Source organism: Electrona antarctica, assembly GCF_951216825.1.
Source record: "Electrona antarctica genome assembly, chromosome: 2".
In the NCBI taxonomy this organism is placed as follows: domain Eukaryota; kingdom Metazoa; phylum Chordata; class Actinopteri; order Myctophiformes; family Myctophidae; genus Electrona; species Electrona antarctica.
Window position 1 is genome coordinate 24,864,337 of NC_136807.1, and position 18,889 is coordinate 24,883,225.

Consider the following 18,889-nt stretch of genomic DNA (forward strand, 5'->3'; position numbering starts at 1 on the left):
ATAAGAGCACCCATCTATAAGAGCACCCATCTATAAGAGCCACTGGCTGATCCATGTTCATATTCCTACCTGTATCACTAAAGAGCACCCATCTATAAGAGCCACTGACTGATCCTACCTGTATCACTAAAGAGCACCCATCTATAAGAGCCACTGACTGATCCCTGCAGCGCTTCTTTTTTCTATTTTTAGTACTGTACCTATATTACACTTTGAATACATTAGCACTTTTTGTCTCCACCAGGCCGAAGGCATGGGGAGAGAGTATGTTTTGCACTCCGTCCGTGTGTGTGTGTGTGTGTGTGTGTGTGTGTGTGTGTGTGTGTGTGTGTCCGTCCGTCCGTCCTTCCGTCCGTCTGTGTACAGCTAATCTCCGGCACCGTTAACCCGGCCGATGCCAAACTTTGCACACACACTCCCTGGATGCCAACGATGAACCTCTACCCCACATTTTCCAGAACGGCCTGTTATAGCGCCACCATGAGGAAGCTTTTCACATTTTTTACCTAAAACTGCACCGATCTGCGTGAAACGTTGCATGCACACTCCCTAGAGGCCAAGGACAAACCTTTGACCTGCATTTTCCGCATCTGCCTTTTATAGCGCCACCAGGAGGCCGACTTTTGTAAAACACATTTTTTGATATTACTCCTCCAGATTCTGTCCAAAAATCTCACAAATCGTTACACAGTATCTCTATGGTCATGTGCTCAAGTTGGATCTGTCTGATATTTCATATTCCATCCTAATTGGCTATAATTGGCTTTCACAGTTTGCAAGATTGCCCCGTTTTGAACAATAGCCTCAAATCATGAACGCAGCATGCAATTTACGTGAAATCTTTCACACATTTTCTTACTAGGCTGAGGAATATATCCCACCCTTTTCACATTGGCCTGTTATAGCGCCACCAACAGGATGATTTTTGCAAAACACATTTTTGGAACAAAATGCCTCAAATCATCCAATTGCCATCAAAGGCGTATGAAGAAATGGCAATCGGTACACATGATCTCTGTAGTCATGTGATCAAGACGAGTCTGTTGGATTTATCAGATTGTACACTGATTGGCTAAGATTGGCTAAGTTTTCAGGAGTGGCCCGTTTTGTACAAAATGTCCTGCTCATCCAGAATTCTATCCTCAGAGATGCTATGAGTGATCTGGCTCTGCATTTCCTCAACAAAATGTAGAAAATTGTTGCAAAAAAACCCAAAAACATCCTCCTAAACATTTTGCCAAACATCACACACACTCCTATCCTCCTGGTGGAGACCTGTGCCCGGAAGGGCACTTTTTCTTGTTACCAATGTTTTTATCAGCTTGAAGAAGAGCTGATCATGTATCAGGCAGCTCATACTCGACCATTGGCTATTTGGCAATGATTCTCTCACTCTCTCTCTCACACTCTCACACTCTCACACACTCACTCACTCACACACTCACACACTCACACACTCACACACTCACACACACACACACACACACACAAGAGTTGTTCTACTTGGGCCGATACCACCCTTGTACTCGTACTCGGAACCAGCCCCGATACTTTGACCAGAGACCAAAACATCCAATTGAAACTAGGCTGAACAAATGCAACGGGAGCAAGTCTGACCCAACACTTCAGAAAATCGCCAAAAAAAAGCCTCCAAGCATAAATGACAACTGACGTAGATCGGAGATACATCTGCATCTATGAGAAAAATGGGGTAAAATAAGTGGTTACTCAACAAAAATAAAGTACTCGTTTCGGTACTCTGTATCGGCGAGTACTAAAAATTAAGTACTTGTACTCATACTTGGTCTGACACACACACACACACACACACACACACACACACACACACACACACACACACACACACACACACACACACACACACACACACACACACACACACACACACACACACACACACACACACACACACACACACACACACACACACACACACACACACACACACACACACGTTACAATGGAGTCTAGGCCAGCGGTCCGCTAGGCCAGCGGTCCTCCTGGCCATATCTGTCTGGAGAACAGTATTTGCTGAGTGTGTATTATGGAAGTGACAATAAAACTTGATTCAGGATGATTCTGAGACTAGAATTGGAACCGGAGGAACCAACGATCCAACGTTGAAATCACAATTCAGAAATGGTTTTATCACGTCAGAGCTGGTACAGTATTTGGACGTCTGCTATGCAATTACAATACTGGTGCTTCTCAAATGTTCTAATTTTAAGGACAACCATTACAGTTAATCCGTAGTAAGGATCCACTTGGAACCCCCTCAAGTAACAGAGAGGGTCCATGGACATCACTTAGACAACCATTCAAATAATATCTATGCAATACTGTATGTTATGTGTGATTTAAAGTTTAAAGTTCATCAAAAACAAATCACACGCATGTGAAGTGAGGGGCACCTAATTCATTATTTTGCTGTAATTCACGCCAGGATTCCCCCCGTTTTACCCTTATTTTGAAGAGCCAAAACCCACGACCGGATGTTACTTTTGTTACTTACACTGTGTGGGTTATAGGACCACATCTGGATCTACCACTCGACGACGAGAAAGGAGTACCGCGTTGATTACACCGTTGGCTATCGGCCGTCGAATAAAATGTGTTTTGACCAGAAATGCCATCTGGGACAAAGAATTGGAGATAAAGGCGATCGAAAGAAACAGATATAATGGTCTGCGTATATAGATATAATGGGTGCGTGTGAAATTCAAGATGGCGCGCTCCATTGCTGTTGACATCATCACCTATCAACCCAGTGCTAATGTAAGTAGCATCATGACTCGATCGATCATAAGGACTATAAAAGACCAATTCCCGGCGTACATCTACGGCAATGGCGGGGAGCGTGATACTATTTGTTAATTGCTGCACATCTACGGCAATGGCAGCAAGTGTGTTAACCCATGTAGGCCTGACGTCAGATTCTAAGGCCCTCATTTATCAATCGAGTGGAAATTCTGCCCCAAATTCGAGTGTAGGATTCGTAGTACACCCACGTCGGGTCGGCATTTACAAAGTGATCGCAGACAGCTGTTCCTTCCTAATTTCATTCCTAGCAGTGATAAATGTGACGGCTGAAATCAATCTGGCACGCCCTATAAAATCTAGCCGCGCCCTCGGTTTTGCGACATGAACAACTGCAATACGACCTGGAAACCATGGTTACAGGGGAAAAAAAAGTTTCTGCTGCCCCCTCCCATACACACACACACACACACACAGACGCACGCACGCACACGCAACTTGTTGTATCTTAAATAAATAAACCTGCATGAATTAAATAAAGCTGTAGGACTACCCTGTCTGTTTCTCCTCTCGCTTCGCTTCCCTTGCTGCCCGCATCACCCCCCGCACGCACGCACGCACATATCGCAATTTGCAAGCAACTGTCACTGTGTTGTTAGTTGTATATTAAATTATTAAAGTCTTTATTCATTTAATATACAACAAGATATATTAGTGAACGAAAACCTGAACCTGTGAACCATGAATTATATAACAAATAGGCGCGCACGCGCTGCTGTTTTGCAAGGTGCATCTCCTGTCCTGTCTGTCTCTCTCTATCACTGTGGTCCGTCCGTGACACCGTGACCTTATTGACCATGCATGTCCGACAGTCTATTTAAATTGCCTCGCTGTCAACTGTCAATTATATGAATATTGCAGCCAAACCCGTAGCCTCATGTGGCACTGGACATTGGTGGTGGTATGGTGGGCTGCAGGCTGGCTTAGGCTATACTATCTCCGATGCGTTCCCACTTGCGCTGGCACGGCACATTTGGCATTCGAGCGACGCATCGGGTTTATTAAACGAGGAGGAGATTGCACATACTGTAACTCCAGAAAGACATCGGCCTGCTGTAGATTCGGCTACAGTAGGCTACCCAAGTTGGGACTCTCCGCAGCTGCAGCGCTGCACTATACTATCCAACGTCCCGTCATGGAAATATTTCAGCACAGACAGCCCAAATCCTCGCATGTATGCGCTCATCATGCAAAACACTGTTTAAATGGCTTACGCATCTAACTTGCAACATTGTTTTTAAATGCGCGATTTTAATTGCTTGCTTGTAAAGTTGGAAATCTCCTACTAATTTCATATGACACAAAGACACATCGTTGATGTATTCCTTTACTTTTTTTTTCTTTTTTACATTTAGCCCATATACATACAGTTTTATATAAACATTTTAGGAGTGAATACATATGTTTCGATGCCTGTGACAGCCTCTCAGCTGGTCAAACAATGCTGCTCCGCTGTTCTACGACAGAAAAACAGGTGAGGACAAAGCGTACGACAGCTCCCGACCAGACGTGGTTTTTGTCTTGGCTCAAGTTCAAAATCAAACGTTGGTGCAAATCGTAAATGCCGAAAATTGCGGTAATTTCGGCGTACACCCATATTTTGGCGTACGCACGGTTGATAAATGAGGGCCTAAAAATGTCTGTTTGAAAATGACAGTTTTCTGAAAAAGCTATGTTTCTATGTCAGCCGTTCTTCGATTTTCCAAAAATAGCAGACCTACAAGCTTGTATATCTGCTGTTTTTCAATAGCTAAAGCACAACATAATGCTAACACCAAAAGGGGTTCCCGCCCAAAATGGGTTAAGGAATGGGCGGCGGTGACTCAGGGGTAGAGTGGCTGGATGGTAACCGCAAGGTTGCCAGTTCGAACCTGGGCTCCCCCAGAGTTAGTGTCGAAGTGTCCTTGAGCAAGACACTGAACCCCTAATTGCTCCCGATGTGCTGATTGGTGCCTTGCATGGTTTCCGCCGCCATCGGTGTATGAATGTGTGTGTGAATGGGTGAATGTAATGCACAATCTATGTAAAGCGCCTTGGATAAAGGCGCTATATAAATGCACCATTTACCGTTAATAGGGAATCGTTTAGGAACCAGAACCCTAGCTTAGAGCAGTGATTCTCAAACATTTTAATATCATGACAAGGACCCCCAGTTTGATATGCATTAGCCATGGACCGGCCTCCATTTGATACCCTCCATCTCTGGGACGGCCCAATCTGGACTTTAAAATGGACTGCACTTTACTAAATGGACCCGTAAGGTTCTCTCAGAGTTACAGACGCGGACCCCAGTTTGAGAACTATCAGTGGTTCTCAATGTGGGGTCCGGGGAACTGGGTTCCAGGGGGCCCTCAGCTAAATAAAGAATCAACATCTGAGTTCAACCATTCTAATATATCAGAATAGACGCTCTCTACAAGCTCACAAAGTGTCATGGTGCGACATGTTGAAAGCTTTCAGATAGCTTCAGCTATTTTCAAAAGATTACGAAAAACACAATCTTAAATGTGAAACAGACAGTTAGGTTTAGGATAGTACTTTTTAAACTTTCTGTGCCCTAGGCATAGTCAAGCTCTCAAGGCACACCTGCAGAATATTCATTTTAGTGTATAGAGTAGAATTTGCCTGCCTCTGGATTGGGAAATTTAATGTGGCTGTGCAGAAAGTAGTGAGTAAATCAATAATTCATAACTTTGTGCGGTTGTCGCAAAATCCCAAGGGCAGCTTGTTGTTTATCTGGAGAAGACGATGTTTCATATATCATTGAGTAGTAAAACATGTTCTCACTTCTCATCTGTCACTTTCTGTACTATCAGATAAGTCATCAATGTGTTATCTTTTTCCTCTGTGTGCTAATAAGCATGCACATCGAGTCCCGCTTTATCTGGTTAGACCATAATGTTACCTTCATCAGTGGTTGGATCTATTATGTAATATGTATGCACTTCTTGTGCAGATCTAAATCAAAGAAATCAAGTGTGTGTGTGTGTGCGTGCGTGCGTGCGTGCATGCGTGCGTGCGTGCGTGCGTGCGTGTGCGTGCGTGCTCGTTGCGCAATCACCCTGTCAAAACACCTTGGAATGACAAACGTTAAGATGTTCATCAATGGTAACCATGGCAATGAAAGGAACCAGAATGAAAACTTCTCATGTGTAGTATCTGTATAGAAGATGCATCGCATTTATTTTGAAATTTCACTGGAGGATAAACGCCCCCTGAGATGCAGCATCTCGTTTTCTAGGGGGTCCTCAGAGCACAACACAAAACATGAATCCAAAAACACAGAACAAAAACAAATCCAAGGACATACACATAAAGGCTCAAACCATCTCAAACCACACTGACACACATCACTATATACTTGTATCCTGATTCTTTACATTTAAATAAAATATAATTTAAATACAATTAAAATAAGATAAAACAATCAACACAAATAATCAAACATGATGCCAATATAGGGTAATCTTAAAAATAAAATACCGGTAGATATACTTGAATAAATATAATCAGAGACAGGAACAGCTAGATGTAAGGTGAACCAGCAAAGAAGAGACTGATCTAAGTGACAAGGGCACGTTCTTCCAGTCTGACAGACAGAGCTTTAAGTTTGAACTTAATTCATTCATTCTTCTGCCACTACCAGTCTTTATTTTTAGGTTTGTTAGGCATTAGGCAACAAAGTCTTATGCACACCTGTATGCTCTGAGGCGGGTGCGTAGGCAGGGCTCAATGTATTCACCAGTATGCTCTGAGGCGGGTGCGTAGGCAGGGCTCAATGTATTCACCTGTATGCTCTGAGGCGGGTGCGTAGGCAGGGCTCAATGTATTCACCTGTATGCTCTGAGGCGGGTGCGTAGGCAGGGCTCAATGTATTCACCTGTATGCTCTGAGGCGGGTGCGTAGGCAGGGCTCAATGTATTCACCTGTATGCTCTGAGGCGGGTGCATAGGCAGGACTCAATGTATTCACCTGTATGCTCTGAGGCGGGTGCGTAGGCAGGGCTCAATGTATTCACACCTGTATGCTCTGAGGCGGGTGCGTAGGCAGGGCTCAATGTATTCACACCTGTATGCTCTGAGGCGGGTGCGTAGGCAGGGCTCAATGTATTCACACCTGTATGCTCTGAGGCGGGTGCGTAGGCAGGGCTCAATGTATTCACCTGTATGCTCTGAGGCGGGTGCGTAGGCAGGGCTCAATGTATTCACCTGTATGCTCTGAGGCGGGTGCGTAGGCAGGGCTCAATGTATTCACCTGTATGCTCTGAGGCGGGTGCGTAGGCAGGGCTCAATGTATTCACCTGTATGCTCTGAGGCGGGTGCGTAGGCAGGGCTCAATGTATTCACCTGTATGCTCTGAGGCGGGTGCGTAGGCAGGGCTCAATGTATTCACCTGTATGCTCTGAGGCGGGTGCGTAGGCAGGGCTCAATGTATTCAAAAGGATGCACATAATGTGCACAAAGACCCGCACACCGTCTGCACTTGCAATACGAACTTTATTGTTAGGCAACGTTTCGGTCAAAGACCTTCTTCAGACATTTTTTTTTATGTTAAAAAATAAACCATAAAAAAGCCTCTATTGCGGAAATGATTGGAGTGGTGCAACCACAGGGTGCAGCCACTCCAATCAATGCCCAGCTTTGTCTGTCCCTGTGTCCCTATATGTAGGCATATGTTTAGGGTACCAACAGGGGGCGCTGTTGCATCACTCACTTCAGCCAGGTCTGATTTTTTATTTTGTTATACATCCACATAAACGTTGCCTCAATCAGGTTAATAATAGCAGATACCATTATCGCAAAATGATTTTGATCCTATTAATGATTAATCAAGCCCAGGGCTTGACATTAAGGCTTGTCCGCGACAAGTAATAAATCTTCCCGGACAAGTGCATCAAAATTGTACTTGTCCGTTGGACAAGTCACTCTTTGTTTCGCTTTTTCTGTGACGCTCCTACCAGCCAACAATATTATATGGCATTATTGTCATTATTTTTCTAATAATCACCTTTCCAATATTGTTAATAGCCCTAGAATGTCTGTGATCTTACATACATTTCATGTATTCCAAACACACAGCCATAGATCGGTCCTATCAGAGTAGTTAAGTTCTGGCAGAAAACGTATGTTATTATATTGCCACTTTTACATGAGGAAAAGCTAGACTGGAAATATGAAAACTTCCTTTGGGAACAGTCGATGTTCCCAAAGGAACAAACATACTGTATGGTGCACACAATTGACAGGTGTGTTGCGATTGGTGTCGGGTAATTGATCACACTAATTTTTGTATGCACCATACATTTAAGTGCTTTCTAAAGGGAGGTTTTGATATGCTCAGTCCTGCACTCATTCCGGGCCCCTCGCCGGAAAGAATGTTGTCCGTGTGCAGCTTGTGGAAAAGTGGAGATATTTTTTACTAAATACACATTTTCTTTTTTTACTTTTAGATTTTTATCCCACGATTTTTGCAACCCATTTTTTCACCCAGGGCACTACACTTCCTCTGCCAACCTGGGGGGGCAGCGGACTGACCTCATTCTTCCTTCTATGCATGAGGAGTCCAAGCTGCTTCTTTTCACCTGACCCGCCTCGGCTATGGGCAATGATGAGATGACGTGAGGACGGAGGAGAGAACGCGCCCACAGCGTCCCCAGCGGGAATCGAACCCAGGACCTTCTAGCTGTGAGGCGACAGCACTACAGACCACCGTGCCCCCGAAACACATTTTCTGCCAGAACATTCAAATTAATATGAAACTAGTCCCCAAAAGGACTCCAAGTCTTATGAATTCATTATTGGGTGAGTGCACAACTGCACATGCAGTGCTACAAGTTAAAATGCCGACAAGGTCAGTCTGCTAACCGTGCATGGATACGACCGATCTATGGCTGTGTATTTGGAATAGACATTCTAATCTAGGGCTATTAACATAGAAAACTAGAAACTTAGAATATTCATCTAATATTCAAACATGTATCCACCAAGTAAAACCAACTTACAGTTAGTTGAATTAAAATATATGTGTGTGCTCGTGCTCTGGACAAGTGACTTTTGTGCCCGGACAAGTGAATGGGAAATGTACTTGTCCGAAGTGCCTCAAAAAGTTAATGTCAAGCCCTGAAGCCTATACCTATCCATTGCGATGCCAGCTTGTAGATCGGCTACGGTATTTTCAAAAGAATTCAAATGCTCACGTATCATCACTGCTGTGTAAATCAAATGTTTGTTGTTTATCTTATAATATACTGCTATATTACCCAGCTCTATGTTGGTCACATGTCTGATATTAAGGCTATTTGAGAGACTTTGGACTGTTTGTCTTTGGCTTTTGCTTGCAACACCCCAGCGTACTGTTCTTCGGGTAAATGTTTATGAGTTGATGATCTTGTTTACATGAGTGCAAGTTTGTTTTCGCCCAGACAGTTACAGTTACATGGATCACAGCAGACAAACTGGCAGATAAAAATGTAAAAACGTAAGAGTCCTGAGATGCTGCTCAAAATGGTACTCTCACGTCAGTCACGTGTACATAGACAAGTGAAACGGACAAGTGTGACCAGTCTTCTTTCTACCTTCTTGCTACCTGTTTCTCTCACATTTGACACTGCTGCTAAAGACAGATACAGGATACTTGTGCCTCTGCTTTTGCACACTTTTGAAACTGAAATATAAAATATATAGTTCCTGTTCCTTTAAGTCAAGACGCTAATTTCCATCGCATTCAGTATTTCTTTTTTACTTTTACTTATTGATTACCATTACTTTGTTGTTATGTTGCATTGTAAGGTTAGCACAATTGTGCAGAACAGGTCCCAACAACGTTTGACTACTTTACTTGTACATGTATAACGTGTAGGTGACTAAACCATTCTTGATTTGGAGTTCAAATCACACACAGATTCACATGCTGTGTGATTTGTATAGTAACTTGACATGAAGGGTCTTTCAAATCACACCTCTCTCTTCCAGTGCCTCGGTTAGACGGTTATGCAAAATGAGAAGCACATGTCTGCTCTGCTGTCACCTCTTCCTTTCATGATCTGTGAAGGATCACAGGAATATCATGTGTCCGCTGACCTGTTCCTTGTATTCCTTACTATTGTGATTCTAATCTATTGTCATTGACCTAGGTCTAGGATCTGTGTGAGTGAGGATCATTATGCTAATGACACATGTAAATCTCCCCGTTGTGTATAAGTGTCACACAAAAAAAAGATCATCAATAAGACTTCAGACTGAACCGAACCTGAATGGATTCAGCATCGGGCTGGGCAATTAACAGAACATATATCAAACCGATATTTAGAACCAATAAACGGACATATAACATTATATTTTTCTGTGCACCCCCTGAATTGACATGACTTCTTATAATCGACTAAATCAATCAGTCTTATATTTATACACTCCTTAGCGCTGTTATTGTACTTCATTGTGTACAATAGTGGATTGCAAAAATAGCCTATCCTTATCTCAAGAGGCATCAGATCAGTCACATTGTGAGCTTGTAGATCTGCTATGTTCACAATTCATTTTAATAATCGTTGGCAAAAGTTTGAAATAACTGTAATATTGGTTTGAATTCATATCGCCCAGCCCTAATTCAGCAGCAGCAGTAGATAGACAGTCAGACACCTGTTGAGAGAGACCCTCTGATGTCATTTCTACTCCTCTGATCTAACACACACACACACACCTGCTGCTGCTCCACAACAACAACAATAAACTCAGCAGGGAGTTAATCACATGTTCATCACATCAAAACAATGAGCCCGGTGAGAGGACATGAAGAGAGGGATGTAAACACACACGTGACTGTCGAACACATCGGGGGTCCTACAAGACATGATGGATCCTCAAAGTGTGCGCGCGCGTGTGTGTGTTCTCTTACCGTTTATGAGGTTTGGATCCATCTTGGGACGAATGGATGTCGCTTCTCTCCTCTCCGTCGGAGTCACCGGCAGCAGCAACACTCCACAGCGTCCATAGTTTACTGTTCGATCCCCTCAGATCAGCCTCGCTGAGTCGTCAGGGCTGCGACCTGATGCTGTGCGTGCGTGTGTGTTATGTAACCGTGCATAGAGCTGTGGTGAGCTCCATGCTGCTCGCTACTAGCCTACAGCACGTTAAAACATGCATTATAAACGTGCATTACTTATTATTACCGACTCTTCTGGCTGCCTGTTGTTTACATGTCTAAATGTGCCGTAGGCGCAACAACAACTGCTTTTTAATTTTGATTTTTAAATAACTTCTTATAATTGTTTACATAACTCTTGAGATCTGTATAGGTGTTTAATACGGCTTTATAATTAGGCCTAATAACGTTACAATATATAACACCATATTACGTAACGATGTGGTGTCTAATGTTACGCTTTTCAATAAAGGTTTGTAACAAAAAAAATAAAAGAACCCCAACGAGCTAACGTTAGCCGCTAACTACTATAACTCCAGTGTAGAATAAACACTGGTTACTTTCGCGGTAAAGTAACGTCCTGGAAGCCGAACGTTTTAAAACTCGACGTTATAAAGACACTTTTTCAGAAGTTCTGCGTTTGTTTACTAACAACAGTAACATGGACGCTGTTAGCCTAGCATGCTAACTGTCCAACACTGGACCCAAAACACCACCACTACTACTATAACTAGCGGGGAAGATGGTGGTTTCCTAGTCACACCAATAGTTGTTTTAAACCTAAACTACCATAAAGTTGTGTGTATGAACGTTATGTCGCTGACCAGCCTGTTTGTTGGTTTGTTGTCCAACTTGTCCCCAGGAACACAAATCCACAGGACTTGATTTAAAGCCGTTTCCTTCCTGTCTCAACCACTAAGTCTTCCTGCTGATGGCTCGTCTGACCACCAGAGGTCGGTGTTGCGCCTCTTGAGATTTAACCTTTTTGATTGATTGAAATATTTATTAACAGTTTGCAGAATTACAGTACATTTCAAGCACAAACTCAATACAAAGACTGTTAACTGTGAGTGGACGACCCAATTAAGCATTATACTTGTTTACAAGAGGGTCCACCATGTTCAATTCATCAAAACATTTAGAGACGTACAAATAGACACTTCTATATAGTCAAAGAACAGAACAGGAATTCATCATAGAGGGGGGGGGGGATTCAGATTTTTACGGGGGTCAGTTTCGAATTGCAGCCGTCCGTAGGTGCCCTTTGAGAGCGGTTTTGGAGTCAAGGGATTCACAAGTCACCAGGCTTTCCTACTTGAGATTTAATCTACAAGCTCAACTATAGTGCTCAACGTGTAGGCCTACGTGTCACATTTGTAGATCTTGTTGTTCTCACCACTCCCGTTTCCCCTCACAGTTTTAACGTTATTTCCGTTATAGTTATTCTTTAAAAAAATACAAATAAAACCAGTTCACGCTATACTACTAGGACTGCTTAACTACAAAACATGAAAACATTTCCCCAGTGTTTAAACTGAATTACTATAGTAATACTGTATCTTACTGTAGGCTACACTAGTCTCCTACACTGTCTCCATCTCCATGGCAGATCTAGTGCACAAAATGTCGCATTATGCCGCTTTACGAACTTGTAGGTTTGCTATTTTCACTACTTCTTATTTATTTTAAAATTTCTTAGATTTGTTTGTTTGTTTGTTTATTTTAAAATGTATACAATTATTATTTTTAATTTGTAAAAAATATATTTAGAAATATCTATATTTATATATAGGAAAAGATAGAGATTTTCACCCGAGTCGTGACGCACAAATGAGCCCACTGTTTGGGAAACACCCTCTCCCTCTCAGCTTTCTGTCTGTCTGTTGGGCTGTGTGATGTGATGTGTAGGCTACAGTAGTAGAATCAGAATCACTGTGAGCTCATTGAAGGGACAGTTGGTGCTGGTACATAAGTTGTGACACAGTGGTGCTAGCAGAACCAACCAGCAGTGTGATGCTGGCATAACATAAGCTCTATTTTCAGAGTTGAAGCTCTCAGCTCCTTTTATGCCACTGTGCTCTCTGTTCAGCATCCATGCAGTTACCATGGAGACAACATCCGTTGTGACGGAGGGCGGGTATTGCCGTGTATATGATATGTATTTTTCCTCTTTTAGGGGGGACAGCCCTAACCCATACCCAACAATAATGATACTCTGGACAGACAAAATGTGTCAGTTACAATATAATGGAAAACAACATTATATGGAGTATGGAGAATGGATGGTTTGTGTGTATCTTCTAGAAGAGCAGTGCTCCCATATTCACTCTGCTCTTTGACAAAGAGCTCAAAGTACTGATAGACGGTGGTCACAACCATGAGGATTCCTGTACCAGAACCGATGGCACCCACTAAGTCGGCCACCACGCATAGTGCTCCTATGCAAATGCCACCGAAGGCAGCAGCTGTGGGGATGTACCTGTTGAGCTCCTTCACCATGCTAGACTCTCTGTGTCCCCTCAGAACCACCCGTTGTTCCTTCAGCTGCTTGGCCACATCTTTGGCAGAAGATCCCGTCATTTCGATCCATTTCGTGGACAGGAATTGATTGATTGATTGAAAAATGTATTAACAGTTTGCAGAATTACAGTACATTTCAAGCACAAACTCAATACAAAGGCTGTTAACTGTGAGTGGACGACCCAATTAAGCATTACACTCGTTTCCAATAGGGTCCACCATGTTCAATTCATCAAAAAAAGGAAGGCACAGGAACCGAATGAAAGCGATATAGACGACAGCATGAATTGGCTCGTACAGTATAGAGCCAAAGGATTGCAGTGGAGACAGGTAGAAGCAGAGACGACCCACTGGGTAGGCATGAGCTGCCGTTCCACCGGCGCTAGTGGTGTCAGACCAGGATCCCAGGAGATTAACCAGGAAGTTGCTGCCGAACTGCATGGAGAGCCTCTGCGAGACGAAGTAGAGGTAGGAGACCAGGGTAGACTGCAGGATGATGGGCATGCTGCTGGAGGTGTAGAGCAGCTTGATCGGGTATGAGCAGTTCCACCCTTACGCGCTGGAAGAAGATGGCCGCAGACACAAGAAGAAGACGCAGACCGTGGCGATGATGTTCCAGATGTTGGGCAGGTTCTGTCTCAGGAAAGCTTCTCACGGCCTGCACCTTGTCCGTGCGGGTGAGAAGCAGATGGAAGAAAGCACAGATGGCTCCCTCAACCCAAGTACCTCTGCCACTGTTGACAGTGACAGGGCTGGGCGCCTTCCAGGCGATAGTCTTGCTGACGTTCGTTGCGATGAACAGGGAGATGCCAGAACCCAAACCGTAGATCTGGAGAAGCTCGTCCAACAGCAGCACCATTAGACTGGCCACAAACAGCTGGAGGATGATAAGCAGGCAGATTCCAAGATCAATCACCCAAGGATCTCCATACATGCCCCACATAACATATGTGGTGGCATATTAAATGGTGAGAATCATTCCAAACAACTTCTGCACTTTGTCATTGGTCTTGTCTCCAACCGTGAAGAACTGCATGAATAGGACTGATGTCAGAATGGGTGAGATGCCCAGCTCCATCAGAGTACCTCTATTGGAAGCCATAATTACTCTCATCCAGTACAATGGATCTGCCGAGTCTGGTGGCATAATGCCAACCAGTGGCATCTGGCTTCATACTAGATAGATGACCAATGCGATGGCAGTGAACAGTAGCCTTACTTTGAATTGAACTTTCTTCAGTGGTTTCCGGATCTCTGGCAGAAAGGCACAGGCCAGCTTGATGACTTGTAAAAGATTATCTCCAAAGATGTCCATTGTCTGTTTTTGCTTGTTTCCTTGATTATGCCTCCATACAATATAAAGTTTATTCCCACTGGTTGCACGCTGAGCACTATCGGCTGTGATAGTGTTTACTGTGTAAAGTCTGCATGTTTGATCCAAAGGATGGCTTTGAGTGACTGTCCGAAGTAAGTCTGAATGAATGATCCTGTTGTGGAAGTCAGTATCAGAGGGCAGTGATAAGTGAAGTTGTATTGGTTGGATTATGGGATATTGTTGAGATTGTCTGTGAGGGCTTTTATTCTCTGTCTGGTGGAGAAACTCTCATCATCACAGTCCATGAGTCCATGGCGTCAGACTGTTGACACTGTAACATATAAGGTTGTGAGTCTCGTGACATATAGGCCAGTCACAGTTATTAATTCTGTGTGCCTGCCATGCAATGGCAAAACACAGGTTGAAATCTAGCATGTTAGCATGCTAACATGCATGCTATAATAATTTGCACAGACTTGGCGAGCTGCAGGCACACAGTAAAATGTATTTTTTACAGCATCAGCAAATTTTTTAACTATTTAAAAATGTTTTAAAATAGTAAAAAATGGCAAATACGTTTGTGACAGGGGCCATCACACAGTACTTAATCAATTACCTTGTTAACAAAATGTTTGTTATTACCACTTTAGGACATACGACCATTAATTAATTGCATTGCACTATAAACGTGCGAGGGTATTAAGGCTGTACAATTCTCAATAAAATACATAAACCCACTGACTACGCCACCCTCTTATTTATAGAGTAGGGGAACTCTTTGACACCTTTAACCTTAGCTTCAGTTTGTCCAAGGACATACACAGGTTCAGTTTTTACCAGGTAAGAGAGCAATGACCTTAAAGTGCAGGAGAGAGACTGATACCAAACCATGGATCAACGTTTAACATTATTTTTATTTCCATTGTACAGTGGCCACTAAAATGCCATACAAACACTATTTATTACCCTAAAGTCCTAACAGCTAAACTAAATGTACGAAAAAAAGGACAAAATAATAAACAAAACAAAATAAACAACTTCTAAAATCGTCAAAACTACAAAATGTGCAAAGTGCGTTTTGTTAGACAGTTCTCTGTAGAGAGAGCCTCCATGCAGTCCAGCATCGAATACGTTGAATCAGAATAGTGCGTCTACTTCAATACACCATGGATCTGAAATGACACAAGGCAAAAGACTGTTTCTCCATCCCACATGGTGGAATAGACAGAAACTCACATATACAGAGGGTAGGAAAATCCTACCCGCCGCGGTCCAAAGGTACAGCAACGTTCTGTAGGCACCCTCCACTGGCTCCAACTCCTGGCTCGTCAACAGCAGTCAGCTCACTCTGTCCTCTCCTGTCATCAACAGATTGGTCACACACACACGAGTCCTCATCATCATCATCAGGTTTCACCTCTAGCAAACCATATTAGACCTACAGTATATAAAGCAACTGTACCATAGGAACCACCTGTTTCCCCCTAGCAACCTGGATATTAGACCCTAGCAACCACCTATTCTACCCCAGCAACCACCTATATTAGACCATATCAACCACTGTTATACCCTAGCAACCGCCTGTTTTAACCTAAAACAACTTCTCTATTTCTCTAGTGTTGCCAAATTGCGAAAGCTGCCTCTTATAAGCAGGTGTAGAATTGAACAAATCTCCCTTTGAACTCAGTCTAGGTTTGATGATAAGACTTTTGAAAGACAGGCAGTATCCATTTTGTCCTCTAGATGGAGACATTGCATTGATAAACAAGTTAACTAAAGGAGAAGATGAACCCATCCCTCCCTCCTGTCCTCTCCTTGAGTCTGCACATGTAAACAGAGCTGCTACCTTTCAACGCATTTCAGATCTGAGGCTTGTGTAGTATTAAAATGGTTTGGAGGAAAAAATGCTGCTATGTGTCTCAAATTCTCAAAGTGACTGCAAAAGATTGCTGCCAATTGTTTCAAAAAGCTTCATACCCTACTACTGCCTATACAGCATGTATGCAATGTGACAGCTCTGTATACCCTGTAACCCCTCCAACTGTATACTTTCCCCATTTACCAGTTATTATATTTTGACACTGGCTTTATTGTCAATGTAAACGTATGTTTTCTCATGCCAATAAGCTCATTTGAATTGAGTCCTTCTACAGTGTAGAATCTACACACTGTCTCCCCTCAGCTTACTGTCTGTCTTTACACAACTCCCTCTCATCTGTCTCACTCCTAAATGGTCTCCCTCTCTACTTTCATACAGTCTGTCTTTCCTACACTGTCTGTCCGTCCTACACTGTCTCCCTCTATGCTATGTCTTCCCCATACTGCAAAATGTATAAAAAAAAAATATAGGCCTACCGTATAAAACATTAGCCTGAGAATCTGTGGTTAAATACATTGTGAGAATAAATACACAAGAAATAAGACTACATTTGCCACATCATGGTTTTGTTTGGCTATTGAAAGTATTTTCTCCATTTGTCTATATGAACAAGTTGGAACAACCAATGAAAATGGTGCAAAAGTGTGTAATTTAAACAGCAGTAAGGACAGATTAATTTGTTATTATTATAGCTACTCTACTGTAGCCTATCGTCTTTGCGCCCTAAACTTATTTGCCTTTTACTATTTTAAAACATTTTAAAATAGTTCAACTAGCCAATCTACATAGACACGTTGTGAGTTAGATTGACTATTTGATTTAATTTACTATTAAAAGATAAATAAATGGTAAATACGTTTAGGGATAAGGGGTAAGGGGTGGCGCAAGATATAGCTGCATATGTGCAAAACTGTTACTTTTCAGGATTCAAATTCCAAAGCATCAAAAGTAGCAGATCTATAAGCTTGCGGATCTGCTACTGTTGATGCTTTTGTGCGTGTGATCAGTAGGGCGTTGTACGAAAAAACTCAGTATTACTTGTACTCAGGGACACAATGACGAGCACACACAGGGAGTATAACTCACATTCCCCCCCCACTTCCTGTCACGGTAGCAGAATGACTGAACCCAAATGCAGAGGAAAGTTCAAAATAACTGGTTTATTAAACAGAAAGTCAAGCTTACAAAATAAGTAGCAGTAGCAAAGCAATAAACCAGAAGTCCAAAAAGCAAAAACCTTTCAGGAGCATGAAGCAGCCACGGCCAGGAAGTCCAAGAATGCAAGTAATACAAAATGACAAACCCAAAACATGAAGGTAGAGCAGGGGACGACGTTGAGCACCGGACAAAGAATTATGTTCTGACAGTTTGTTTGAGTCCAGTATTTATAGGTGGTGGGTTGATTGTAGGCAGCAGAGTTCACAGGTTTGTAATGGGCTGGGCTGATGAGAGTGGAACCAGGTGTGTAACTAGGACTGAGGGCTGCAATGGGAAGTGGGAGTGGCCAAAGTGGAAAGGCAGACACAACTGGGCAGAGGGAGAGATACAGAAAGAGGGGAATAGATAGGCAGAGGGCCAGACCATGACACTTCCACGCCTATGATACATTCACATTAACCACGCATTGACTGCGTAAAGTTACGTCCTATAGCCTATGGTCTTTATAGTGGTGAGCATAGATATATATAAGAAAGCTAGATGGCTCACCCGCGCTCTGGCCAATGGAGAGCGACGTCGCTACGTGGCGGCCATCTTACCTCGGGGCAGCATAACATTGTGTCTATGGGGCATGTACTTTTAAATAACCACAACTTGCTCAATTTTAAACCGATTTTCAAACGGTTTGGTTTGTTATAAACGTCGGAGACGTCCGCATACATATATGTTTTTATACAACGTTCATATAAAAAACAAAATTAAGCAGATAAGCGTCCTGAATCATAGCCATGTTGACAACGTTTGTAATAAACCAACCCGTTTGTAAATCCGTCAAGATTTGAGCGAGTTATGACTGTTTTAGTTTGAGCTGTCATTAGTAGCCCCGAAGTAAGATGGCCGCCGGGTGGACTACGTCAGAGATTCCACCTTGAGCCATCTAGCCTTTATATATATCTATGGTGGTGAGGATCAAGTCTGGGAGCCACCCCATAAGTTGTTGACTGGAGTCCCTTTTCTGTATTTTTGTGCATCTCATTGTATGATAAAGTATAAGGGGTCTTAAGTGCTTAATTAGACTGTATCCCTTTAGTCGATTACAAGTAGAAAAAACACATACATTCTTTGTGATTATGCGATTAATAGAAAAAGTTAAATCGATAGAATAACGGCCAAGAAAATAATGGATACTTGACCATAATGGATGGTGAATAATTACATTGTCATTTGATAAATTGTGAGCCACACAGTGTGTGTGAGTT

The 18,889-nt window shown here is 42.7% G+C and overlaps 1 protein-coding gene, 1 long non-coding RNA gene and 1 pseudogene across 4 annotated transcripts in view; all 3 read right to left on the bottom strand.

The window, feature by feature from the left end:
* The window catches only part of elk1 (ETS transcription factor ELK1), a 26,504-nt gene extending 14,857 nt beyond the window's left edge, over positions 1-11,647 (bottom strand). For both annotated transcript variants that reach the window (XM_079524109.1, XM_079524108.1), the window contains exon 1: positions 10,732-11,647. In XM_079524109.1, the coding sequence (XP_079380235.1) occupies positions 10,732-10,753 (22 nt within the window). In that variant the 5' untranslated portion in view covers positions 10,754-11,647. The remainder of the gene's footprint in view (positions 1-10,731) is intronic.
* LOC306932651 (protein transport protein Sec61 subunit alpha-like 1) lies at positions 10,952-14,425 on the bottom strand (annotated as a pseudogene). The gene is made up of 3 exons: positions 13,529-14,425; positions 13,074-13,369; positions 10,952-10,956 (listed from the first exon to the last, which is right to left on the bottom strand). The product of its transcript is annotated as a protein transport protein Sec61 subunit alpha-like 1 (transcript).
* Positions 14,426-15,523: 1,098 nt separating this feature from the next.
* LOC306939808 lies at positions 15,524-17,909 on the bottom strand. The gene is made up of 3 exons (XR_013791931.1): positions 17,776-17,909; positions 15,856-15,951; positions 15,524-15,765 (listed from the first exon to the last, which is right to left on the bottom strand). It is a non-coding gene; the product is annotated as an uncharacterized lncRNA (long non-coding RNA).
* Positions 17,910-18,889: the final 980 nt, after the last annotated feature.